This window comes from Salarias fasciatus, chromosome 8, assembly GCF_902148845.1.
Source record: "Salarias fasciatus chromosome 8, fSalaFa1.1, whole genome shotgun sequence".
Taxonomy (NCBI): domain Eukaryota; kingdom Metazoa; phylum Chordata; class Actinopteri; order Blenniiformes; family Blenniidae; genus Salarias; species Salarias fasciatus.
In genome coordinates, this window is record NC_043752.1 from 21,520,011 (window position 1) to 21,547,776 (window position 27,766).

General features: G+C 45.2%; 1 protein-coding gene across 1 annotated transcript in view; it reads right to left on the bottom strand.

Moving 5' to 3' along the window:
• LOC115392908 (ryanodine receptor 2-like) overlaps positions 1 to 27,766 on the bottom strand; it is a 274,406-nt gene that overhangs the window by 108,123 nt on the left and 138,517 nt on the right. Inside the window, 13 exon segments of the mRNA XM_030097575.1 lie at positions 177 to 377; positions 3,999 to 4,341; positions 4,343 to 4,392; positions 4,394 to 4,455; positions 4,458 to 4,646; positions 4,733 to 4,908; positions 5,469 to 5,563; positions 7,081 to 7,212; positions 8,805 to 8,891; positions 9,533 to 9,692; positions 15,727 to 15,887; positions 17,088 to 17,202; positions 17,585 to 17,730. Of these exon segments, the coding sequence (XP_029953435.1) occupies positions 177 to 377; positions 3,999 to 4,341; positions 4,343 to 4,392; positions 4,394 to 4,455; positions 4,458 to 4,646; positions 4,733 to 4,908; positions 5,469 to 5,563; positions 7,081 to 7,212; positions 8,805 to 8,891; positions 9,533 to 9,692; positions 15,727 to 15,887; positions 17,088 to 17,202; positions 17,585 to 17,730 (1,917 nt within the window).

Sequence of the window (27,766 nt, forward strand, 5' to 3'; positions counted from 1 at the left end):
ATCTTCAGCGCTGCGCCTCCATCTATGGGACCGTTATCAGAAGAACACGCTGTGTTAGTGAAAGAAGCTTCCATCGTTGAGTTTTCCTCACTTCAGGGTAAACGTTGGGAATTTGCAGAGAGCCTGCTTAATGAAATGGACCCAGTGGTGATGGCTATGTGCTGACGCCTGTTTACCTGCTCCTGCGGCGGTGACCGGAACTCTTTGGTCTTCTTGGCTGTGAGTGCGGCAGACATGTTGAGAGCCAGCATCACCTCGTTGTAGCGGAATCGCTGGTTATCTTGGAGGCAAGCCACGAAGTCATCGGAGAAGGCCACCACGGCTTCGATGCGATGGCGCACCTGACAGTCACACAGGTACTGCAGCACGTGGCACATCTACACACACAACCACACAATCACACACTAGTCTGGACAACAACTAAACTGGAGCTACAAGGTCAGCATCAAATCACTGGTTCTGATGTTGGAAAAAGTCTAAAATCCATTTAGCTAATGTGAGGCTTCAGTCTGACAAATGAAGTTCAACTAGAAAACAAACGGAATCCTCCAAAACCTAAAAATTACTGCTGTACCCCTTTCCCACTGACCGAGCCCTGCAGCCCACAGACTGGAGAGCACAGACAGTTATTCGGTGCCCCCTGGTGGGCGCATGGCACCATGAAGAGTAGTGCATTCAATGTAGTGTGGGACGCAAGCTGGCGGACCCTAACCCTGGGATGGCCCAGAGAGACAGTGAGAACGCCAGAGGGAACTTCCTTCAGCGCCTCAGGAATGTGGTCTGGGCCGGCCGCTCTGGGTGGGTCGATGCTGGCCAGGGTCCAGAAAACGCTTCAACACTTTTAAACAAATATGAAACAGCTGATGGCCACGTCTGAAACACGCTGCTGGCATCCATGAAGCAGAGGAACGTCTCCAAAGACAGTCCTTCTGAGCTTCAACTTTCATATGTTATTTATATTCAGTTATATGTAGATTAGGGCTGTCAAATGATTAAAATATCCCCGTTTTCCTGTTTTGCATTAACAAAAAAACGACACAGAACATGATTATATATATTTAACACGTGATGTGTTTTATATTTAAGGCTCCAAATAAAATAATATTCAAAAACTGAAACATGCACACCTAACATAATGTGTGTGTGTGTGTGCAGCGCTCCTCTGCAGTCCCTCTGAAGTTGGCTTTGGCAGGAGTTACATTGTCAGGTCTGTAACAAATGTAGTAACACAAGAAAAGTAAAACTAAGAAATATCACACTTGTTTCTTATACAATTAAACAGGAGATTCTTAGCCAGTGTTCCTTTTTGTAGAAAACAGAAAACTGCTTCAACATTTTTTTAATCAAACAAGTAGAATCCATGGGGCCAGCCGGCTTCTCTCCCTGCATATTGCTTTCTTCTTCTGTTTTGATAAATGAGGTTGACGCCAGGTAGGGCTGTGCGGTATGACGGTATAACACCGTGTGACGGTGTAAAAGTGTATACCGGTTGAAATTTTGCTATACCGTTTATACCGGAAAGACAGCAGATGTCTGCTGCAGCTCTTTGAGTCAGTGTTCAGTCGTCTGCACTCGCTAACAGGACAGCCGGAGCGCAATTGTTTGGGTGCGTTTGTGTATTTTCTTAGCGTGTCCCGATGTCGTGCGGGTTAGTTTGCTGCGTTTCATTGGTCAGGTAAGCACAGGGTGCGCCCGCTAACAGCACCAGCGTATCCAGGAGAGGTGGAGCCATCACGGCGGACGCAGAGACGAGCGGCTCCAGGAGTGACGCTAAAACTCAGGCCTTTTTTTGTTTCATGTTGTGATATTTTTTTTTTAAATAATGAAATTATATAAACGGAGTTTAAAAAAATAAAAGAGGAAAATGAGCAAATGTGACAGTTTGGTTATTTTAAGCAGTTATTTGAATTTACAGAGGAAAAATAATACCGTGATATATACCGTTACTGTGATACGAAATTTCTGATACCGTGATACAAGATTTTGTTCATACCGCCCAACCCTAACGCCAGGCCTCCTCTGCCTCCTGTCTGCTGTCTCAGAGGTGAGGCTTCTTCTTCTCAGTGTTGCCAACTCTCAGTAAAGGCCCGGTCACACTAGCCCCAAACTTGCTGGAGCGTTCCTTGAACGGTAGGGAGGAGGGCCGAACGCTCGTCACCGCGCACAACATGGGGAAAAAAAATCGAAAACACGGGCGTTGGCTTAGCGGTGCACCGCTGAAGCCGGCTTTGCTTTAGGGTTGGTTTACCGGTAGCGAGCGGTAGCGGGTGTTGGTTTAGCGGTGACGCCAGCGTTGGTATAGCTGCGGTCTGCGCATGTGGGCGTTTCCTCAGCGGGGGTATAAAGTTGGTTTAGCGGCATACCGCTCGTGACTAAGGAGCTGAACGGATCGTCTTGATACAAGTTCTGATAGATTTTTGATAGAAGTCGAAGGCCCGGTCACACCGCCCGTACTGTGCTGGAGCGTTCCTGGAGCGGTGAAAAAAATTCATCACCGCTCGTAACCGCTCACCACCGTTTAACAGAAGTTGGCCTCCATTAAAACAACGCTGTAAACGCTCGGCCACCGCTGGTGTTACCGGAGGGGCCCTCCTACCGCTCCGAAGTTTTGAGCGTTGGGCGTTGCTTTAACGGAGGCCAACTTCTGTGAAACGGTGGGAACGGTTACGAGCGGTGATGAATTTTTTTCACCGCTCCAGGAACGCTCCAGCACAGTACGGGCGGTGTGACCGGGCCTTAAGGAAAGTAGCTATTGGCTGTCCTAAAGAACACCCGAAACATGTTTAGAACTACAAATGAACTAACAAAAGTGTGACAGTGAAGAAACATTTACATGTCCATCCCGCTCTGTGACCCAGGACGGGAGCAGCGGCGGATTTGCTCACGCTCGATTCATTTGAAGCGTGGAGGCGAGCGGTGTGGGTCTGCTCTCTACTCCGACTGCAGCAGGGGGCGCTGCTGAGACCGACCGCTGTGAGTGCTTTGGGACGGGGGAGGGGCTCACGCAGCACCCGCTGTTCGTTGAGGACAACAACGAGACGTTCTGTCACGTCTCCTGAGCACCAGAAAAAGTCGCTAGATTTGTCGCTAGTCGTTTTTGACAAAAAAAAAGTCACCAAGAGGCTTTGGAAAGTTACCAGATTTAGCGAGAAAGTTGCCAAGTTGGCTACACGGCTTCTTCTTCTTGTGCTTAACCGCAGGTTGCGTTCCATGCAGGTGCACTACCGCCATCCGCTGGTAGAGGTGAAGCTTGTCATGATGCGCATGCGTTAAAAATTTTAATTAGATTGATTACATAAAGCCAGGGTCGACGATCTTGGAAACCTAGCATGTAGCACGAAAGTAGCATCTCCCCAAGGCTCCGCCCAGCTCCCACCCCATTGGAGGAGCTCCCGTTGGGAGCGAACGCACTGGATACGGAAGTGCCGCGGAAGCGCCACGCGTACGGAGTTTGTGATCGCCTCCAATGTTATGAACCTTTCTGACTGCCGCACACAACGTGCATAGCAGCGCAGCGCGCCGCTCCCTTCCTTCTATTTTTTACGCGAGCTGCGAGCGCCGAGAGCGCCTTGGCAACGCGCTCTGAACCAGGGCCAGTGCACGCCACTGAAATGTATGCACAGGGGGCTGGTAGAACGGCGAAGAGATTTGATTGGTTTCTTAAGAGCAGTCCGCGCCTTACGATTGGTCGGAGTTTTTACTGTCCTGTGGCCGCTACAGTGGTCAAGATTTTTCCGCACCTTTTTCCGTCCACATAATGTATTGACTTCTCCCAGGGGGAAGGAGCGTTTCACTCAGTATGACAAGAAGAGCTTTTGGACAGCATCGTCTACCCTAGCTTTAATTAATTAATGCTGTTAATGCGTTATTTTTTGACAGCCCTAACGTAGATATATATCCTTCATCCCTCCATCCATCCATCATCCATTCATCTGTTTGTCCCAGCCGTCTGTCTGTCCTTCCATCCACCCACGATCAGCTGGTGTAGCGTGGCTCACCTGGAGTTTGACGGGCTCGGGCAGCTTCATCTGCAGCAGCCCCTGCTTGGGCCCGTTCCTGCCGTCGGCTCCGTCAGCCTCCCTCTCCTCCACCCCCTCCGGCTCCGGGCGAGCCCCCTCCGTCGCTTCTCGCCACTCAGAGAACACCGTTGGCTCGATGAGCCGCAGAATGTTCTTCAGGTCTCCGTTCTGGAAGACTCCCATGATGAGCATGGTGTAGAAGAGCTTGATGAGAGGCACGAACAGGAACTCGGTGCTGCCTCCGATCGGGTCGCGCACGTGCATGCTGCCCTCGCGCACCGCCTCCGTCAGCATCTCGATGGTTTTGACCTTCAGATGTTTAAGGGAACTCAGGGCTGTGCTGGAAGCAGTCTCCTGGTCCCGAGCCATTGCTCCAGAGCTCCGACGTGACGGTCCCGGGGCCCACACACAAAGCACGGCGAGGAGAAGTGCATTCTGGTCTCAGAGAGGTGCTGAGACCAATGCCCGGAAGGCCGTGCCTCTTCTTCTCATCTGGGAATAGGGTGATGCTCTTGGTTTCATCTGTCATGGGGACGATGTACTCGTCGTTCATCATGAGGCGAGCGGTGGCGTAGCTGCTCAGGTGGATGTCGATGAGCAGGTCGTAGTAGCCCGCACGCAGCAAGCCTGCGGTCCGACACAGCAAACGCTCAGATGGGGAAATCCAGTGGACGCCATGCCCATGCAGTGTGTGTGTGTGTGTGTGTGGGTACCTGGCATGTACTTGTTCTGGATGGCCTGCAGCAGCTGTGGTTGGTCCACGTGGGAGCAGAGAGCGTGAGCCACCCGGTTGTTTCCCAGAGCGCAGATCGCAGAGTACAGTCTGAGAGTGTGATAGTGAAACTTCAGCAGGTCCTTCTGCTCCGACAGCTCCAGCACGTCCACAGACCTGCACACACACACACACACACACACACACACACACACACACACACACACACACATGATCTACCACACGCACGTCTCTTGCAGTGTTGTTTCCAACAATATTTCAACAACAGTTCTGAATCCAGTTACATTTAAATGATCTTTATGAGTAGAGCTCCCACTGCTTTCTGTGTGGTGTGTGTGTGTGTGTGTGTGTGTGGTGTGTGTGTGTGTGTGTGTGTGTGCGTGCATGCGTGCGTGCGTGCACGTTTTTCTATACTTGTGGGGACCAAATGTCCCCACAAGGATAGGAAAACCTCCACGATGTGCCTTGTGGGACCTTCTTCTGGTCCTAATGAGGGGAAACAGTGTTTTCTTGACCATGTTGTTGTTACTGAAAAAGTAAAAGGTCAGAAACATTTCTTTAGGGTTAGGCTGTGTTGTTGTCAGGGTTAGGGTCAGGGTAAGGGTCAGGGTTAGGGGCTAGTAAATGCATTATGTCAATGAGTGTCCTCACAAGGATAGAAATACAAACCTGTGTGTGTGTGTGTGTGTGTGTGTGTGTGTGTGTGTGTGTGTCACCTGTTCTCCTCAGGTATGTGCAGAGACATAAACTGCAGAGGTTCTTCACACTGGAGCAGCCAGCCGAGTCGATCGTTGACTCGAGACGCACACACCTGGACAAAAGGAAACACACACACACCTACTGCAACTTTACACAACATAACACAATCTGATCTTTAACTTCTATTGACTACTACACTTGTTTGTTTAGGTTTTTTTAGATGTGACCAGTGACACTGGTCTCTCTGAACCAGGCCTGGGCTCTAAAGCAGGCAGCACCGTGCCCTGATCTAAACTGTTGGTACTGTTGGTGTTTTCAAATCAATATACTCTCTTGAGAGTGTGTGTTGTTATTATCCATTTTTGTAAACATTATCCCTGAAGAATTATCGAAATTACAAACCACACTAAAATTATTAACAGCTAAACTAGCAAACATGCATTAAAATGTCATTAAAACTTAACTGAAACTGGAAACATGGAGTCAAAACCAAATAAAAACAAAAACTACTGAAAAATTCTGAGCTACAATAATAGTTCCTTGGTTGTTCTACCTCGCCTGGGTGAGGTTGTATGATGTTGAGAGACCCAAAACACCCAATGACCCTGGGGAAACATCACTGATGATGTGTCCCAGTGCATCCATGAGGTGTTTCTTCCAATAGTTCCTTGGTTGTTCTAAGGCCCAATCCCATTTCTCTTTCTAGCCCTCCCCCTTGGCCCTACCCTTTAGCCCTACCCCTATGAAACAGAGTGTTAAGGGGTAGGGCAGAAAGTAAACCACTCCGAATTGGAACACCCCTCCAACAATTGCTTACGTCATCAGTAGTCGTCCCTGCCGATGACGTAGGCAGATGCGACAGTTGTTTGCCGAAGAAGAATGTTTTTCTTACATTTTAAAACTTTATTAATTGACAAAATACTGACATTTATGAACTTCTTTCGTTGCGGACGCTGCCATCTTGCTGATCTTGGAAGGCTTTCTGAGAAATCTGTCATCCAGTGGCGGCGGTGGCGAGGGGCGCTTATTTTGGTCGCCTGGACCGTCACTGGCGGGCGGGGTTAATTCACTTCCGCATTGGCGGGGGCGCTCGTTTCCCACCCGCGCATTCCATGCGGGCAGTGTTGAAGAAACCAGTTTATGGAAAATAATCGTCTATCTGTTGTGTTTGGAATGCGCCTGGAATGCGCGGGTGTGGAAATGATCACTCCCGCCAATGCGGAAGTGAATTAACCCCGCCCGCCAGTCATGGTCTACGCTGACAGAACAGGCGCCCCTCGCCATCGGCCGATACCCCTCCGTTTGGAGTGCGCCTCTCGAGAATCTCCTTTTGGAGGGGTGACTGGCCCTCCTTCCTGGCCCTACCCCTCCGTCATAATGACAACTGGGACACCCCTACCCTCCACGTGAACGCGCAAAACGAGGGGAAGGGCCAAGGGGAAGGGCTGAGGGGGGAAATGGGATTCAGCCTAAGTCAAGACAATCTATGTAAAGAGATGACCTTCCACGAAAAGACATTTCTCTGTGTTGCTAGTAACACGCCCCGGGTCCAATGGTGAGGAGGCATTATTGAGGAATTTCAGAGGCAGTGGACCGTGTGGCTCATGACGAGAAGAGTGAAGCTGGTACCTTCAGGAAATGGTTTGGAACTCGACTCCACAAGACTGGCGTGAGGAACTGGACATGAAGCCGAGGAGGACACTGAGGAACAAGGTTCTTCTTCTCACTCTTAAACAGGCCGGCTGACAGAGGCATCACGTTCTGATCGATTTACACAAACACACTATTAGTCCACCACATGAGACTGTTGGGGATCATCATATCAGGTACTGCTACTGGTACTGGTACCGGTACTGAATCTCCATAACAGAAAGGAAAAGTTTCACAAGAAAAAGCAACCAGCCCAAACTAGGCATGGGTCGGTTACCGGTTCTAAGGTATACCACGGTATGAAAAAGTCAAGGTTTCAAAACCACTAAAATTTTCCGTCATACCGTTCCTGCGGTATGAGCGTTTTTTTTTACTGTGACGTCTAATCAGGGAGAAAGTAGAGGTCCCTCACTGTCTGAAGCTGCAGCCTGAAGCCCCCCCCCCCCCCGACTGTTTGGGAATACTTCGGCTACCGTGAACGGCCACGGCTTGGAGGAGGAAGGTCGCCCGACGTGCAGAACGTGCTTGAGGACAGTGGCAGCCCGAGGAGGCGATACATCGAATATGATAGCGCATCTACGGAGCACCACCCATCGCTGTATGCTAACTTTAAGGAAAAGTTAATGCTGTCTTGAAATGAATGAGCGTATTAACGTCTGACATTAGGGAAATGAGCATATCTTTTCTTTTCTTCATCTCTATCTTTTAGTAACTTTTTTTATATTTTAACTGAGGCAGATATGGTGACTAGCTTGCTAAGGATTTATCTTAGCATGCTAGTTACCATATCTGCCTCAGTAAAAAACAAGTTATTTACAACTTTTATCTTTCATCAGTCTTTATTGCTAAGATGGATAACAACAGCTAGTTTACTCACTAACATGACGTGAAGAAGAGAGACGCACGTGTAATGTTTTATTTTGTATGTCTTATTTTTAGGACAGAAATAACAGAAACAGAAAAACAGAAAAAATAAAAGACTGTTCAATTGAAACGTTTTTTCCTTCTTTTTTTTTAAATACAGACATTCAAAGTACACATTTTAGAGCTGCAATCATAATGCCATGAAACCGCGATATTTTTGGCTGAGGTTATCATACCGTCAGAATCTCATACCGGCCCATGCCTAGCCCGAACACTTCTAACACAAACTGTTGCAATAACTACTTATCATAACTCATCAAGAGCCACAACAAACACATGAATAACCCCGTCAAGAATCTAAACAGTACATTTAGTGTAGTTCCTGTAGTTACTTCAACAACAGGAAGTGAAGTCACGACAGGAACTACATGAAGACCCGCTGCTGGCTGACAGATCTTTGCAGAGTTGTGTTTCTGTCAAACCATGGGCATGTTCTAGAGACAAACTCAGATTTCAGGAGAGGCCAAAGCTGTAAAGCTGCTTCCTCTGTGTTCAAACTCCTCCTCTGCTTCTCTTATCTCCTGCCAGTGTTTATTAGTAGTATAGTGAAAATGATGCTCTCAGGTTGCCACGATTAGCGCTGTTCAATGTTCTTTGTTGTGTTTGATAGGTTGTGCAGAAGAAGAAAAACACATTATTTAATGTTCAGAGAGGAAGAATGAATGAAGTTTGGAAGTGATCTCTGTTCAGCAACTACCAGAGAAAAGATTCTGGAAATACAGCGGTGTCGGCCTGGTCACTGTAATGTTGATAGAATTTCCAACAAATGAAATTCTCACCTTGATCCGTCCCAGTTCAAACTGAAAGACATTGGGACTGGTGGCTTTGGCAAAGACTGCTGGGAACAGCTTGGTGCTGGGCTCCACCTGTGTCACACAGAGTGCTGAAGATCATTTCAGTTATCAATGCGTCTCATTTGCTCTCCAAATGAAGTCAGAATGAGATGAGAAACAGTTATGAGGTGCAGCACGGACTGGACGAATGGCAAAGGGAAGTAAAGCACTGCTTTCCAAACAGTTACCATCAAAATCACACCAGTTATAAGCTCACTGAAACTTCAGTAACTGTAACTGAGTGGCAGCAGTTCAGACAAATGATTTGACAGTAAGAATTGTTCTGAATCTGAGGAAATATTCACTGACTACCGCAGTTTGGTCTAAATTGTAAGATTTTATGTTTTTAATAGACGTATTTCATCTTGCAATGATAATTTCGACAAGTTATGAAATGCAGCTTCTCTGCTGGAACATAGTGGAGACTGACAGTGCAGCAATATATAAACATTAAAGAACAAATTCAGTGATTTCAGAATATCAGTGTTCTGTGCCACAGAGCTGTGCTCAGCTGTCTGGGATGTAGAATAAAGAAGGAGAGCTCCCAAAGGTTGGCAGGATGAACGGAAACTTACTAATGTGCTGTAAAATAATGGTCCCTTTTCTCCTGTACAGATAGCAGCAGGAGCCAAACCCACACAGAGAGCAGAGACAGGCCCGTACGGAGGGTGTACCTGGTAGTATGTGCTCAGCTCTTTGCCGTTGGCTGTGAAGGTCAGCAGACCGTTTGTTGTGTCCACCAGACATCCGATCTCCAGGCCGTTGTTGGTCCTGCCCTGGCCAGGACTGCTGCTTTCTCCCGCCCACACCATGTAGCAGTTACTGCGTTTGATGCTGCACAGACAGGACGGCCATCACAGAACACAACAGTACAGCAAGGAAACAAGCGTCTGGTCTTCATGACATTCAAATTCACAGGTTAAGCACAGTTACAGCTGACAGGAGTGGAAGCCAGCCATGTTTGAACACTGTTTCCCATTCATCTCCAGGTCCAGGCTGGATAAGACACTGAGGCTGTGCATTGCTTTTATTCCCATGATCAATGTGGAAATGAAATGAAACGTAATTTCAAAGACCTGTGCTTTCACCTCAATATCCACCACAAGATGGCGGATGCCAGCTGTCCTCGGTCCAACTTTCAATGTCATGGCTGCTACCGACGGTGACAGCAGATTCAGTCTGCAGGGTCTCTTAAAAAATGACTCTTTGAAAATAAAGAATGCATGGCTCCCCTTCCCTGGTGTGTCTGTGGAGTTGATCAGAACAACACTGCCGGAGCTGCTCACCTGTCGGAGCTGCTCACCTGTCGGAGCTGCACTTCAGTTGAAATGCACATCACAGAGGGTTTTCATCAGACTGCAGGTACCTGCCATGCTTAGGCCATGCATGGACGCATGGTCTAAGCATGAGCATGAAGTTCTTTCTGCTAATAAAATTGAATATTTAATTTTTAAAAGCGCATACAATGCAAAACATCCAGCCAAAGTCCTACTCCGTCAACACAGAGTGCATAACTCAGATTTGTTCAGTGGTGTCGGTCCTATTTTCTTAGTTCTTACATATTATCAGTATCTTTCCTGTCACTTGGTTACTGTTCATTATTTCCTCTGAGTATCCAAAATGCTGCAACACAAACAATTTAAAAGTGGCAGGGGCATCTTCAGTGCTGATATTTTCAGACTCCGGCATCTGCTGCTGCTTTCCTTCTCTTTTCTTCTTTTCTCTTGTCAGTCTCTAGCAGACGACATGTGGTAAAGGCACATCGTTGTCCCCCAGACAGAGGTCTGGATAGATCACAGTCTGATGGGCTTCTGCCTTGTGGCCGTGACACAGCTTTTCACTAAAACCGGAAATAAAACCACAATTCAATCTTGCAAGATCGAATTGTCATTCCTCCTAGTTGCACTTGGTGGCGAATACCGGAATGAAGGACTGCCATCCAGCTGAAGAAGGAGCCCTATGGAGTCACAGATGACCGCCAGACAGCAGGGCTGAAAGCACTGGAATGTTCCCTTAGCGCATGCGCAGTTCTATGTATGTAGATGTACTATGTATGTACAAACGTCACCTGTGACCCCTGGGTGACCCAGGAACAACAATAAGTACTGGTGTCCAACCCCAGGTTCAGTTCCTCCAGGATCTTTTCACATGATCACAAGGATTCTGACTGACAGAACGCTCTGGCGGTCATCTGGAATTCAAAGAACTGTAGTTACCCTCATAACTGTTGTTGTATTTCATCCCTCCTGACCGCCAGAGGTGGAGCTGAAAGCACTGGAATGTCATATCCCATCTCAGAGGAATCCCAGAGACCAACCTCACCGAGAAGCCTCTGCAGAGCCATGGACGCCACCCAGTGGCTGGAGAGTGGCGGTTCATGCTGCACCACCTAACAAGGTGCTGGCGTCACCCAGGAGGCAGCGGCACATGTCGCCCAGCGGACTCCCCTCAGGGCGGCCCGAGGTGTGGGTGCAGAGCCAGATTCAGACCTCGACGTGCCCCTGGGCAAGTTCTTTCAAAGTGCCCCCTCTAAGCTAAAATTCTGACGCCTACAAAATCCTAAAGCACTTATTGCCCCCAAAACACACATTTAGTGTTAGAACAGGAGCAAGTACCCTGGTCTCAGCTGGTCTATGAGCCTCCGGCTGCAGAGAAAGTAACACACTTTGTGACTCAAAGAAAGCAGCCACTCTGAAAACTTCAAATACCGTATTTGTAAAAATCTTGAATTTGGGTAAACATATAAAGGAGGCTAAATAACAGGGACAGTGATACTGAAAGCAGTTCAAAACTTTTAGCTTTTTAATAATTTCATTGCAGTCACAGTTCATGGACAAAAAAAAAAAAAGATAAAATCTGAAATAATCAGCAGTTTGCCTGAAAATGCTCAAAGCATTTTCATTAACAAACATAAAGTCATTCTCACAACAAGAAAAAAGGACGAGTTCAGAATTCTGAGAGCAACATTTATTTTTACATGTCCATGTTTCTTAAGTGCAATTTTGCAGTTAATAATAATAATGATAATCATGATAAAATAATAATAATAATCACGAGTTAACAGATGTATGGGAAACGCTCATAAGTGCAAACATAAAGCCCATGACATGTGGACCATTATTATTTACAACCACTTTTTATCGGTTCAACCCGGTTACAAGAGGAACAGGTTCACTTCTTCTCTTTTACTGAAAAAAAACGGTGCATCGCATCATTGAACACGTCACCACGTCCTGCCGCTTATTCTCACAGCATGCAGAGAGAGGCTGCACTTCAGGCGCCCTTCTTCTTCTGTGGTGTCTGTGTAAAATAAGGTTGAACATGCAAACAGCACACCTAGTGGCATGAAGTGTAAATGCAGACATGGCGTCGTACTATTGAATGCCGAATATTGACTGCATGTAAAGCATCACGTTGATGCAAGCCGGGTAGTCGTGGGGCCCCATTAGGTAGGTTCCCGACGTGTCATTGTAAATTATCCGGGGATTTCAAGTTGTGTCGTCTGTCAGGGCCCTCCTACCAGCAACTAACAGCTGAGTACTCGGAAAGGGCCCCATGAGGGAGATTTTCGACACTCTGTCGTTGCAGCGTCTAGCGTAGCACCTTTAATTTGTCATTGAAATTGAGTGATGTCAGCCGTCCCTCGGGGCCCCCTTCAGCTCGGGGCCCTAGCCAGTAGCGGCGCCTCTGGCCGGAGAGAAGCAGCTGCTGCTCATTCCGCCTCGGATTTAAACAAACAAAAATCCTCTGCAGTAGATTTCACCAAAAGCGGCCCGTGGGTTTCATAACCCACCAACCCTCTGTAAGTCACGCCTCTGCTCTGGTTATGCGGCTACTGCCGTGTGCCCCTGTAGGTCTCGGGCCCCTGGGCAATATCCTAATTGCCCTAATGGTTAATCCGGCCTTGTGTGGGTGTCAACGAGATGTCCCCATGCCACTGCATGATATGCACTGTTTAGATGCATGTTTCTCTGGAGCTTTTATCAAGTGTTTGTTTGAGACTGTTTCTACTTGCGTTATAGTATTATATGGTTTTATGAATGAATGCACAATGCATGCTGCGGACTGCAGATACCAGGACTTACTGACTGACCACACTCCCTGTGCGGGAGCTCACCATTGGTTAACACAGCGGGGCTGGACGCAGGTACAGCTCAGGTTGTGTGGCAGCACACCTGATGGTTGAGGGTGGTTGGCCACCTGCTAAGAATGGTGAAAGGTATCCATGACTCAGTGGGTTAACTGCTGCTTGGAGAGAGCAGAGCCGCCATCAGCGCCTCCATAACAGCCCAAAGCTGTTCGGAGGAACTGATTCCTGTGGTAGCGTCAATATAACATCCCAGGGTTCTTACTGGGCACAGGAGTTCCGCCCGGGCTCAAGGGACACTTGATAGGCTGAATAGACTGTAGGCCCAACATTTCATGATCATGAAGATTTTATGATCGATTGATTTTATGAGTGATTGTTGGAAAACTGGCAGCTCTCTGCTCCATTTAATAAAGCGCGTCTCTTCAGTGGCTCCATTTTGGCATTAAATGGGAGTGCCGAGGTGGTCGAGGTCCGAAGCAGGAAAATCTGACCAATCACAGAAGACTTCTCGATCACCCAGCCGAAGAAAATTCTTACAGGAGGAGGGGCGAGGCAGCCCAACTTTGCTCTTGTTCTCGCGGAGGATGAATAGGCCTTAAGATGTGGTGCAAACTATGCTGTGAAAACCCCATTCTGGCAAATCAATCCAGAGCCTTTATAAAGGAACAAATAACTTTAATCACCCGGCATTTGATAAACAGGCATATAGCAGAGAGCACCAGAAGAAAGTTCAGGTGACTGAATATCGGCGCAGTGGGAAACAGAGAGCCAGCTGGCTTGACAGCCGGCAAGAAAAACTGAGTGAAGATCAGCATCAAGCGCTCTGCGACATGTTTCTGTTGACCCTCCACAAAGCTAAACATGCCCGTCCAGCATCATTGTATGAGGAGGATGTTCCCTTCTCAGGAGGCTTGGAGTGAACGTCAGGACATCTCATCATTCATGAGGAGGGAGCCGGGTCATGGAGAGCTTCACTCAGACTGTTCCCTCAGAACTGATGGAAGAACTGCAGGCACCAGCTGCTTTTGGGGGGTTTGCTCTTTGAAGAAAATATTGAGTTTTGTTGATGTTTTTTTCCACTGACTCTTATAGTGGAGAACACCAGCATGATCCTACCTTCAATAAAGAAATGAAACAAGTCAAGAATCAGGTTGTTGCTGTTTCATCAGGATTCAGGAAGATGGAGAAAGCGTGGCCGGGCAGTGGGCGACTGTAGGCAGTGCTGCTCTGGCCTCGTCGTCTCCTGCTGTGTTTCTGTAGGTTACTGGCGGCAGTCGCACTGTGAGGTCAAGTGAAGTCGAGACGTTCGCCTATTCTAATCACTGTTGGAAAACCGTTTCATTCCAGAAGGGAGCCGTCTGCTGACGCCTCTCTGTAGGACCACAGACCACAGCAGATCTCATCACACTTCCATATCATTTAGTACGAGACAGCTGATTGTAGATCGAGTGGCGTTTATACGCCAACAACAGTCCACAGTAAACTCGGCTCTGGTCACAACTCCACTGTCTTCTTGTGCTGGCTCTGGGAGGAGGCGGACGCTTTTTTCTGTCGCTCCCTGTTGGCTCCTCCCTCCCTCTGGTCTCTGCTGCTCTCGTCTCGTCTGTTTTACTGGAGGAATCACTGGACTTGGTTTTTCGAACAAAGCAAATATCAACCATGGAGCTGATCAGCTGGTCTCTCTACGCATTTGATACCAGTTTTTCAACAAAGAGCAGAGGAGCAGGATCCTGCCTGTCCGGACGGGGCTCGGCATGCTGGGTATGTGATGGACGCCCGGGGGAAGGGGAGGGGGTCACATGCCTGGCACCCCTGTCCGTCCAGGTCATTGTGAATGATTACATTTTCGGATTGATGCTGATCGGCCTGCTGCTGATTGGCCGGTGCTGCGACCTGATCCTCTGAAGGATTAAGAAGACCGTCACCACAAAAGACGTCCAAGGGAGGACGGTCTTTTCAAATCAACGGGCAGAAGCTGAGGCTGACTGTTTGTGCGAACTCTTTCGAAAGGTGGACAGTTTGGGTTATGGACGACTGAGACGCGAGTTGGACGTCACCAGCAGCGAGAGGGTTAAACCAGCTTCTGTCTGGAAAGAGGAGAACCAGCAGAGGAAGGTCCAACGGCTCCTTCCACCAAAACAAGAGACCTTCTGATTGTGTCTGGAACCCTGGAGGACTAAACTTCTCCTGAAGACTCAAGGACAGACTGATTGCTTTTTCTATCTTCTCTCTCTCTCTCTCCCAGCTGCAACCCAACTTCACCTCTGGACTGCTTCGTTCATCCCGCAAAGGGGAGGCGGGCCAAACCACACACACTGCATGGACTGATGAACTGAAATTCCACACACTCCACACACACTCCCTCCCCCACTCTCAACGTCTCCACCACACCTCTCTGCTGCCCCCTAGTGGTGAAGACGTGTTGCTGACGTTATAGCTGCGACTGCTGATCCGTTAGTCTGACAGCAGCTTGCCTCACGTGTCTCGCTGTGTTTGTACTCAGGTTGGCTTTTTTTTTGGTCTCTCACTTCTAATCACGACTCCCTTTTGGAACCGAGATCTGAACTGACGTATCTTTTTTTTACCACCACCCCTCCCCCCACCCCCAATTTCTGTCTGAGTTTCTTTAACTCTGTTTCCTTTTCAAGACGGAGTGCCATAATTGGCTGCCTGGGTGTCTTTAAAACCCAGGCAATTTCATTGTAACTTGTAACTTTGGTAACTTGTTGCGATGACAATAAAGAGTATTCTGATTCTGATTCTGATTCAAGAACTGACCTTTCATGAACTTTGCCCTTCTCGTCTCCCAGGGTGACGGTGACTGTCCGGACTTTGTGCAGCTGGAATCCGGGGTCATACTGATGAAAGTCGGAGGTGACCCAGCCGACCCACACACTGCTGGGCTCCTGACCCGGGAAGATCCGCACCGAGTAGTAGTGCTGAGGAAATGGCATTCAAAATCAGTCAGTCACTCGGCTTTCAGTACTTTTATCTTCCTGAACCAAGCTTTAGATCAACTAAATTACAAAGTCCTATATTTAAAGAAAGATGATTGGCAAACATGTCAAGTCATGTAATGTTTTTTTTTTTCATTTTAGTGTGTTGTATTTCTTCCTAGTACATCTTTCAGGATCCATGGAGAACTTAAGGTAACACTTGGGAATATGAATAAGAAGCTGGGAGAGTTGTTCAAGTTTATTTAGAAACCTTTTTCATGGTTGAGGTTAAACCAAGAAAATTATTTGAAAATTATCCATTTTTTTATTTAAATAGATTTTTGTTAGATCCGGATACGTAACAATAACCCGAAATTTAACAACGACCCAAATTGTTACAGAAAAAAAATGTTAGAGAACTGTCACACTATTGACTTTTGTTACACGATCAGCCAGTTATGACATTAATAACCCTAACGCTAAACCATTTCGGGTTTTATTAGATATTTTTTAAACAATTGGATGGTTGTTACATTTAAGATCATTGTTATGTAACAGGCTCTAACATTTTGATCATGAACACTAAAAACACAAACACAAATAAACAAAAAAACTGGTCTGTCATTTTTCATGTTCAAAATAGAGAGGAGAAAAGTGGAAACTTATCCAGTCCCACTCATTCACCGGGCATGGTCATAAACTTAAATGAGCTGCTTCTACTACGACAAATAATAATAATAGTAATAATAATAATAGTAATAATAATAATAATAATAATAATAATAATAATAATAATAATAATGATAATGATAACAATAATAATAATAATAACAATAGAAATAATAATAATAATAATAATAATAATCAGCAAAACCTTCCTGGTAACTGATTATTCTTTGCTTTGAACATGATTTGTTCTGCTTGAACTATAACTGTTTTAACTGAAGAAACTGTGAATGATCTTGTGATGTCTTCTGAAGAATCAATGGAGACTGTGGACAGTAGTCAATCCTTCTATCCTAAAATATAATGTGATCTTTGCATATAAACAAATGAGCCTACATGTGACTTTCAAGGTGCTTTTGATTGTATCAGTTAAGTTCAAAAGTGAAATTCTGCGATTTTGTGTGAAAGGAAAAAGTATCCGAATGACTTGACAGAAAAACTGACAGAAAGCGTGGCTGAGGTGATGAAGAGTCTCACAGTGGAGGCCTGCAGGAGGAACTCATATCCGTCCCTGTCTTCAGCCGTCACCTCCTCCGTCAGACGAGCAGCTGAAGGGCAGCTGTGGTCCGCTTTGTTTCTCTTCAGTGTAAATCTGGAAAGCAAGAAACACACACACACACACACACACACACACACACACACACACACACACACACACACACACTTCCGTTTCTTGTGTGAAGTGATTTTCTTGCGATCCATTGTGAGAGCCTATAGATGCTTCGTGGTTTCAGGAACTTGATGAAATTTATTTCATGCTAATGTCGTCTGGCTAACTTCCTAAGTTTAACATCTGCAGTTGGGGGTGTCAGTATCGTTTGACGCCTCCTAATCACATTCAAATTATTTGTAAACTGATATTGTTCTTGAAAAATGGCGGTGAACCTCCCTGCTGGATCAGGTTGGCTGACTGGCCACATGTTTGACCGCTGGGGTTCAGGTTTAAAACCACAGCATTGATCAGTTCAGCTCACCTCTGCTTGAGCTTGGACGGCTTCTCCTGAGTGTAATCTTTGTGGTTGTTGAACTCGTCTCTGTCGGGGCCGTTGGGACCGTTGTGTCCATGAGAGGATTTCATCAAGACCTCAAAGTCCGACACCGATTCAAAATCATCCAGCTCCTAAAAAAGCAGACAGGTGAAGAGTTCACACCCACGAAGCCTGCAATCACATCCAGTCCAAACAGCATCGCAGTCCCTGCTCCCAGTCTGATGCTCACACCAGGGGAAGCATCAGGCTGGTGCAAATGGTTTCTAACTGGGCATCAATCAAAACAGCTGATCCACTGACCGAACGAGAAAACCCAGACCCAGTGGGTGCAAGTGGTGTATGTAACCCCAGACTCCCACCATGAGGAACCGGCTCCCAGTTCTGCTTCACTTCTCTCCTTTCTTTCTTGAAATGTTTCATAACTACAGGCTCTAATTTGATGGCGCAACTTGGCGATGATCAGCGGCGGAGGCAGCGCATTCCCATTTTCGACAGGCGCAGAAGAGGGTTTCTGACCGGTCCGCTGCACTTGCGCCGAGATGGGCGTGGCGGCGCACCAGGGGGAGGGGTCGACAGAATCAGCTGGGCGCAGTGAGAGTTTTGTGCAGAAGGTGTGAGCAGGCTGGGGAGGAGGATCTGATGACACTGACAGCTTGTCAGTGCCATGAAAGATACACAGAATCACTCATGAAGCATGTAATTGTTTTTATTATCTTCTTTAGCACTAGAACAGCCAAAATGGTCTGACAGACCGATTGGGTTTCTGGAATTCAAATAAATCTGTTAAAAATAATTTCCCTGTCCTCTAATTCTTTGGCTTTTCCTAAATATGTGTCTTGTATGTTTTTCTGAAGCAAATAAGGTCATAACAATGACACACATAATATTACAAAGCATTTATACCTCCAAAGGCCATCAGCGTCTCACAGACTGCTGATAAAAAAAGACGCACTTCACGGGGCTTTTTTTTTCTTCTGTGATTGATTTGTTTTGGTTCATGCGCGCATCTGAACAGGGAGCGCGTCTGACAGCAGACAATCAGACAGACGGCCAAAAAATATCAAGCAAATCCCAAAAGAAAGACAATAAAAACAGGCATAAAGAAGAGATATAAGGTGGAAGAAGCTTTAGCAATGATACAGGAGGTCAGTGAGGGGGAGTTGGATGGAGGAGACGTGTCGGACATCAGCGATCTTGACTGGAGTGAAGAGGAGGAACGTTCTGAATCAGAGTCAGAACAGCCGCGGGCCAAACAGCGAAACAAATTTAATCCTGCTGCCCCAAAAATGCCCGATCGACCTCCGGCTGCTGCACAGTCCAGCGCAGAACCTGCAGTGGCGCATGAAGCGCTCACGCGTCACCTCCAGGTATAGAGAATTACTGTAGGCTGCTGTCAGTTTACAACTAAATAATTATAACATAAAATAGTGTAAAAAAAAATAAACTAATGTAATAAAATTAAACACAACAGTGAACACGGTAGTTGACAGCAGGAGCACTGGCCCAGCGACTCCAGAGGTGCCAATTACAGATTCAGGTAAAATATTATATCCTCCATCAAAGTACAGCAAACCATGTATTTTTCGTTTTCGTTTCCAGAAATTAATTTTAGAACGAACATATTTTCTAAATAAAAACCTTTGTCCTGTCAAGCCTGTAGTCCCAGAATCAAATGAGCAGAGTTGTCCGTCCTGGTGCGCAGCCGGGGAGACTTATTTTACTAATTTTAATATGCTTTTGATTATTATTGACGGTTAATAATACAACTTTTTTATGTGTGTTGGTGTGTGTGTGCGTGTTTATCAGGGACATAAGTGCGCGGAGTGTCAGTGAGAGGTGACGCTGCGCAAATGCGCACTGTAAAAAGTTAAATAAATTTTGAAACCTGATTTGAGGCATTGATAAAGCAGACATGAGGCATTTAAAGGTTTGCTGATCCTCTTGACTTAATATTTTGTTTATTTATCTTATTTTCGCGCTAGGTTTCGACCGCTGTCGATCTTCCACAGGCAAAGAACCAACAAAAAAAAAAAAAAAACATAAAAAAAAAAGGGAAAGAAAGAAAGAAAAGACAAAAGAAAAACAAACCACACGCGAAAATGGTTTCAAGTGGGTCAATGTACAATTGGGCCGGGCCCAGAGCAGGATACGTTGTCTCTACAGAGCTGTGACACCAACTCTGTCATCATGAATGAGTCGAAAATGAGGGACTCTCCGCTTTGCGTCGCCTCATTCACGCATGAACAGTCTCTATTTTGTGCTCGGAAGATCTCTCAGGTCATTTTGAACCGGCTTAAAGAAAATCCTTCATATGGACAACCAGTCCGTTTGTCACTAGAGCTGACCAACACACTCCACGCAATGACAGCGGCTTCATTCAGTTGATTGATCTGATTAAAAAAAATAAAATGAACATATTGCAGGCGCGGAAACTATGTGGATCCCGCACGGCTGTATATGCATGCGTTGAACAGCGTAAAAAGCAGGTGAATCATCATTTCTACCTGTGATTTTGAGGAGGAAACCCGCACGATGTCAGAAGTTATTTCACACCATCGGATCAAAACACGGTTCAGACAGTCTTGGGAAGGCTCTTAGAGTGTTTTATTGATCTTGCATCTTGTCAAGATGCATTTGCTACAGCCATGCACCTGTCAGTTTGCCTTGTCTTTCTTTGTGAATAAATATTGCCGTGCGTAAAAGCGCGCACTGTATGTAAAGACCTCGGCGGAGCCGATCGGCGCTCTGAAAGAAGTATTAGCCTGTAAATGTGTCTGCATTGTTATTTCATTTGTCTGGCTCCCCAAGCTCTTCAAGAGATTATTTATTTTAAAATACCTTCATATACATTGTTGCTTCACTATGGTTTAGTGTTGAGGCCAGGAAATAAAATGTATTTCATCATGTTAATGTAGCAGTGTCCTTTGCTGCAGTGCATTTGAAAAAAAGGAGAGGTGTTCATTTGATTGGTCAAATTACTCTCAGCTGGGTTAAACCCACTTTCTCTCCTCCCTCTTGTGCCACCTGCGCCGGTGGGCGGGATGGAGGCGTGACTGCGCCTGGTTCACGAAATTAGGACAATTTTCTGGACACGCCCCGTTGACTTTATCCGCCGACGGCGCACTTTGCGCTCCGCTGACAGCGGGCGGATTCGGCGCAGTCTACAAAGTTAGAGCCCTACGTGTCATTGACGAATGTTCCTCTTGTAGCCAATGTTCTCTCTGTTTATACATGAAATATTTGTAGATACAAGAAATTGTGTGTCCTATTTTTCCTCTTTCTGTCCCCCCATCCCACCCGCAATAGCAGAAAGCCTCCACATCTGAGCCTGGTGCCTGGTTCTGCAGGGCTCTTCCTTTTAAGAGGGAGTTTTTCCTTTCCTCGGTCTGTTGTTGCTCATGTGGATCTGTTGGGTTTTCTCTGTAAACGTTTCGAGAAATGACTATGTTGTAAATGGCACTTTATAAATATAGATGAATTGAAATGAATTGATCTATTGAAAAGTGAGCAAGACGGCAGCCAAGAAGGAGGCTCTGTAGCTGTCAGGGTTGATAAACACCACTGCAGTGCAATCGGAGAAAGAGCAATGAATGAAATTTATTGAATACATGCTTCCGTTTTTGTACAATCACTATGTTCCACAATTGACTTATATATAAAAAATATATTCAAAAGGAATGGGAAGAAGTGTAAACTTATAAGCCCCATCCCTTTTATATTTCATATTACATTTAAGTCATATACATCCATTTCCAGCTCTTTTTTTTCTTTTACAGAGTTGCTGCTATATCATAAATTATATATATATATATATATATATATGTATATATATATATATATATATATATATATATATATATATATATATATATATATAAATGAACATATAAATACACAAACATATCTATTAATATTATTATATTAATAATAATAATATATTAATATAATAATTAATATTAAAAATATTATACTATGACTACTAGGGGTGTCCTCAGATAGTCGACAATTCGATGATTTGTTCGAAGGGGCCTGATTCGACTGCCAATCATACAGTCGAAGCATCGAAAAAATGTGGTTATTAAACGAGGACCATTCCATTCCAGCTGTATGGGGGTGCTGACTGACTGATTTTACATAGAATTGCTTGGTTTTTTTCCAAATAAACATGACATAAAGCCTATTTGATATACATGTTAGCCTATCAAATACACTGTGGATAAATGTACTTAACTTGTAATTTTATTCAATATTCTATCTATTTAGTGTTTGTGAATGAACCACCATGGTGAGTGGCACAGTCCGATTTTGCTCAGAGCTCCATGACAGAGCAGCGTCTCAGTGGTGATTTGGCTTCACTTTAAAAAGCTCAAAATGTTGGGAAAAAAAACCAGAACTTCAGACCAAGTCAAAGATGATCCAAAGAAAGTCAAATGCAAGTTGTGTCCTTTCATATCACTCCACAACAACATGGCTTTCCACCTTAAACGGGTCAGTAGCCAGATAACTGGGCTAATAAAAGACGGTTCTGTTACTCAATTCTCACTTTTAATGCTGACTTTTATTTCGTTTAATTGTAATATTTTAGGTTATTATATTATTTTTTTTATTTATCTAAAAGGCTCATTCTATTTAATTTAGTGTTTGTTTTTGCATGGATGCTGCGCTGCGAAACGGACCGACACAGTGCAATTAAGCCTGTTTCATTTAATGTGAGCAGATAATGTGAGAAATTGTTCAGCCAAAAAATGTGAGAGATCTGCAGAGATTATAGATATAAATAAATGACATGCTTTAGTCCGATTGTTAGAAGAGGGTTTGGTTCTGGTCATTTGAACTATACTTCATTTGTTTGATGTTTAGAGTTATGACACTTTGTTCCAGTCTGTGTTTCAGTGTGGAGGAAAAAAATGAGTGTTGTTTTACCTGCCTGCGCTGTTTTTTTTTTTTTTCCTTATTATTATTAGTGCAATCAGGGCCGGCTGTAGGCATAGGCGCCCCGGCGCTCCGTGTGAGCACCGCTCTGCGCTGTGCTGCGCTGCTCCGATGCCCCGTGTCGGCAGGCCCCTCCCCTCCCCCCGCCAAACAAGATGATAGATTCGACTATCAGTCGACTATTGGCAGGATCGGACGAATCAGATTCGACTATGGAAATTCTTAGTCGGGGACACCTCTAATGACTACCATTATTGTTATTAATATTATAATTATCATTATAATGATTATATTTTTCTTCCTTATTGAGGTATACTTACTGAGTAAGACATTGCATTGGCGTAGAGATACGTATTGCCATCACCACTCCATCACATCACCCTCACACAGCAAGACTCTCGCTTTATAAATTATTATTAACAGTTGCTTACTTTTAACTATATATAATTTAGATATATTCATTAGACAGAATGGTATTGATGACAACAATTACTTGAAGTTGTGAATGGTGCTTAGGAAGGCATTTTGTGGACCTGCCCAGGCCCTTGACCGTGTCCTATACTGTGCTTTAAAAGAGACCAGGTTTCTGGAGGTCTGCAGCCAGAAGGTGGTGACCTTCAAGCAGCAGAGCCTCCACTTGCCTGCCCTGCACTAAATGTTATGTGCTTCTTTTTTTTTTTCATGTCCACCAACAACAACATTATATCAATGAAACAATTAATCCAAAATATCTCAATTCAGCATATAGGTATATATATTAATATAGTAGTGATAATACCTCGCAGTAGTAATAGCAATACGGTAACTCTGTACAATACTTAATAACACAGTGCAATATAAAATAACATACTAAAATACTATAACCTAGAGATAAATCAAGTATGTACTTACATATTTACTTATATATATATTAGGGGTGGGACTCGATTAAAAAAATTAATCTAATTAATTAGGGCCTTTTTAATTAATTAATCTCAATTAATCGCATATCGATATTTGACCCGAGATCAGTGAGGACCTTTCTTTTTCTAATGGATTTTGGTATAGTGAATCAATATAGTGATACATAAGCTTAAGCAACAAAACACTGTTCATTTTTTCAGCAGGGAAGGAGGAATTTAACCAAGACAAATAAACCAATACACATTGATTAGTGCAACTTTTGTTGGGCTGGGCGAGGGTCCTTGAAGTAGTCGGAGTGACGTCCTCTTCCACTCTAGCTGTATGCCAGGCTTGCGTGTTGGCCGCTGCTGTGACAGGCTTAGCATTCAGATGATATAGCAGGCTCGATGTGCTGCGATGGTATGCAAATTCTTTGCTGCACAATGTGCATACAGCTTTGGTTTTATCCACGCTGCCATCCGCTGGCTTTTTAAATCTAAATTTTCTGTGCACGAGACCAAGTAGTGCGCTGTCGTCGGGAGCAGTGTTGCCAACTCCCCAGTAAGGAAAGTCACTATGGGCTGTCCTAAAAGTCGCCAGAAGTTGCTAGATGAGGTCGTTACCTAATTTGCAATTTGCATGTAATTGTAATGGACGCTGTAGGAGAGAGGAGTAACGTCATGGGAGAAGCAAAATGTGAGTTAAAAAAACACCCTAAATATGTTTAGAACTACAAATGAATTTTCTTCTGTTTATTCTTGGTTTGTCAGCAAGTGAGCAGCAGCGTATTTGCGCACACGCGATTCATTTGAAGTGTGGAGGAGTGGTGTGGGTCTCCTCTCTGCTCTGCCTGCAGCAGGGGGCGCTGCTGAGACTGGCCGCCTGTGAGTGCTTTGGGACGGGGGAGGGGCTCACGCAGCTCCGCAGCTCATTGAGGACAACAGCTGCAGAACGAGACGTCCTGTCACGTCTCCAGAGCTCCAGAAAAAGTCGCTACATTTGTTGCTAGTCGCTTTTGACAAAAAAAAAGTCGGCAGGAGGCTTTGGAAAGTCGCCAGATTTAACGAGAAAGTCACCAAGTCGGGAGCTGTTTCGTTGTGGTGTCACAGCGAAATATGTCCGGGTGAAACTCGTCCGGTGACAAACGTTCCGCGACAATTTGCGATAATTTTTTTATCGCGTTAAAATTTCTGTAATTAATTAATCGTAACTAACGCGTTAAAGTCACAGCCTTAATATATATATATGTATGTATATATGTATATATATATATATATATGTATATATATATATGTATATATATATATATATATATATATGTATATATATATATGTGTGTGTGTGTGTGTGTGTAATTTAGCAAATAGATTATAGTTTATATGTCTAATTCACAGTACCGTGACAGAATCATTTTTTTGTATCTGATTTTAAAGGAGTCATATTATGCAAAATTCACTTTAAAAAAGGTCTAGAGGTGTCTTTACAGTCATGTTGCCTCCCAGAGCCTCTGTATGAGCCCCCCCGAAGTGAAAAATTCAGTCACCTTCCTCAATTGTGCACTCCGCTTTTCAGGAAATGTACACTCAAACACACGATTCTGAAATCTTCCTCTTCTCGACGTCAACAACCGGAACACCACTCCCCCCACCGGAAGAGAATCCAGCCTTCGGCCGGCCCCCGGACAGGTCGCTCATTTCGGCTGTATTTTTTCATCCATCGCCAGTGTTTTCATAAAGTCAGCTCCTCCACCGTCTTCAGGTGGGTCAGCTGACGAGCTGACAGTTTTCGCTAACTTAGCCACATTTAGCTCGGATGGGAACGTAGCGGAGCTCCTCTCCCCAGCAGAGAGGCTCTTTGGCTCAGCCTCGGCTGTCACGGCGCCCGGGCGTCTGACTTGCAGGAGCCGAGTTGGGGCCGATTGGGTAAACGGCCAGGAGCTGCTCCACGGAAGCTGGTCCCGAAGCCGGCGGAGACGCTGGGCCGCTCCTGGATGCCTCTCCTCGCCGGGAGGCTGCGAAGCTCCGGTGCCCAGCGGAGGCGCCCTGCGCGCCGGGCGCAGCGGAGCGCCAGCGCTCCGAAAGTCAACGCACGCCGGCGGCGCCGTCCGGATGGGGAAGGCTGCTCCTCTGAGAGGCTCTCGTGCTCTCGATATCACACGAACAACACATGATATAGTCCAAAAAGGTTCATTGGTCTTCCAAGTTATAATCCAAAACAAAGGTTCTTTTCCAAAGACCAGACACACAAGAATTAACAAAACATCTCAACACAATCGACACCACCGGAAAAATACAGTTCACACACGAGGAAGAAGAGAACCATGCAATAGATTTTCTGGATATCAACATTTCCCACAAAGAGGACGGCAGCATTAAAATAAACATTTACAGAAAACCAACGCACACCGATCAATATCTCTTATGGACATCTGAACACCCCACAGCACACAAACTCTCTGTAATAAGAACACTTTTTGACCGGGCCAATATAATCACAGAAGAGGAGGACAGGAGAAAAGAAGAACAACACATCATCCGAGCGCTCAAACAATGCGGATACCCCAACTGGGCAATACAAAAAGGAAGAAAACAGGTCCAGGAGAGGGAAAAGAGAGAGCAGCACGATGGTAACCCTCCCATACATCAGGGGCGTCACAGAGAAAGTACAAAGAGCAATGAAAAAACACAACATCAACACTCCAGTAAAACCATATAGAAAACTCAGACAAATACTAGTACACCCCAAAGACAGAATACAACCGGAACAAAAATGCAACATAATCTACGAAATTCCATGTAAGTTATGTAACAAAACATACATTGGAGAGACAGGGAGGACTTTCAGCACACGAAAAAAGGAACACAAGACAGAATGTGAGAAAGAAACCACAACAGCACTAACACGAGCAACAAAAAGAAAAGCTGAACAGGAACAACTCAAGTCGGCCATTTCAGATCATTGTAAAGAGAAAATCACATTCTGGATTGGGACGGAGCGAGAGTCATCGGGACAGAGGAGAACAAACACCGACGCTGGATAAAAGAGGCTATTGAAATTCGGAAACGTGCCCCCGAGACAGTGAACCGGGATGAGGGGGCCTTTCTGCTTTCACACACCTGGGATGCTGTACTCAAGAAGTCGGACTGCAGATGGCGCTGTTCTCCCGCTTCCACTAGTGGGAGAATAGCGCCAAAACCTGTATAAATCAGCTGACAAGATACGTCACAACAACATCACGTGGCACTCTGAAGAAGACAGCTGACAGCTGCCGAAACCGTCAGGTAAATAGCAAAATACCTCCCTGGTCTTTGGAAAAGAACCTTTGTTTTGGAACACATGATATAAACAGAAAAAAAAAACAAAAAAAAACCAAACACACCTCATTTCGCTTCTGCGAGGTCGCTCTGCTCGTCCAGCCACATTGATCTGAAATTTATAGACTTCCAGCAAGGGTGAGTACATGGTTTATATTTTGATCTCAAATGAGAGCTTTTCTTTATCCAATAGTTCCTTTTGTTTGGTTTATTCTATATAAAAATGGTAATTTCCGCGTTTGCTACTGTCTGGACCCTGTTGAGCTGATTCTCTCCTCCCGAGGCGGCGGAATAACAGCATGTAGGAAAAAATTTACGTCCGTGAGGTCGTACATTGTGTTTTATTTTGAAACTTCCATTGTAACTTCCTGTAAGGTGCTTCTCAACGACAGTGAAGTTACGAGGTGGGAGTGGCCAGATGGGTTCAAGTTCATCACGGAAAGTAGGCTGTCAAAAACAGGCTGTTCCGATCAGGGCTCCACAGAGCCACTTTTTAGACCCTCAAACTCCGAACATAGGATGAATTTGGGGCAAACAAACTTATATACTATGTGTTTGGGCGTTCGTGACCTATTTGACGTGACTGAAAAATAGCATAATAGGTCCGCTTTAAATTGTCTCATGTTTGGACACTCCCTCAACTCATCACTTAAACTGTTCCAGAGTCTGACCCCACAGGCTGAGACACAGAAGCTTTTCCTGGCAGTGAGCGCTCGAGCATCTCTAAATTTGAGTGAACCTCTTAGATTATAACCCCCCTCCCGAAGTGAAAAGTGGTTTTGAATGTGTTCAGGTAACTGATTATCGCTTGCTCTATACATTAGTTGCACTGTTAAATATTTGAATATATCCATAAATTTTAACAATTTGAGTGGAAAAAATAAAGAGTTTGTGTGATCTCTAAAGGCCACTTAATGTACGATTGTAATCGCCCTTTTTTGTAGAGTTATTATGGGTTGAATAGCAGTTTTGTAATTGTTCCCCCACACCTCAGCACAGTAGGATAAGTATGGTGAGACTAGCGAATGATACAACAGCT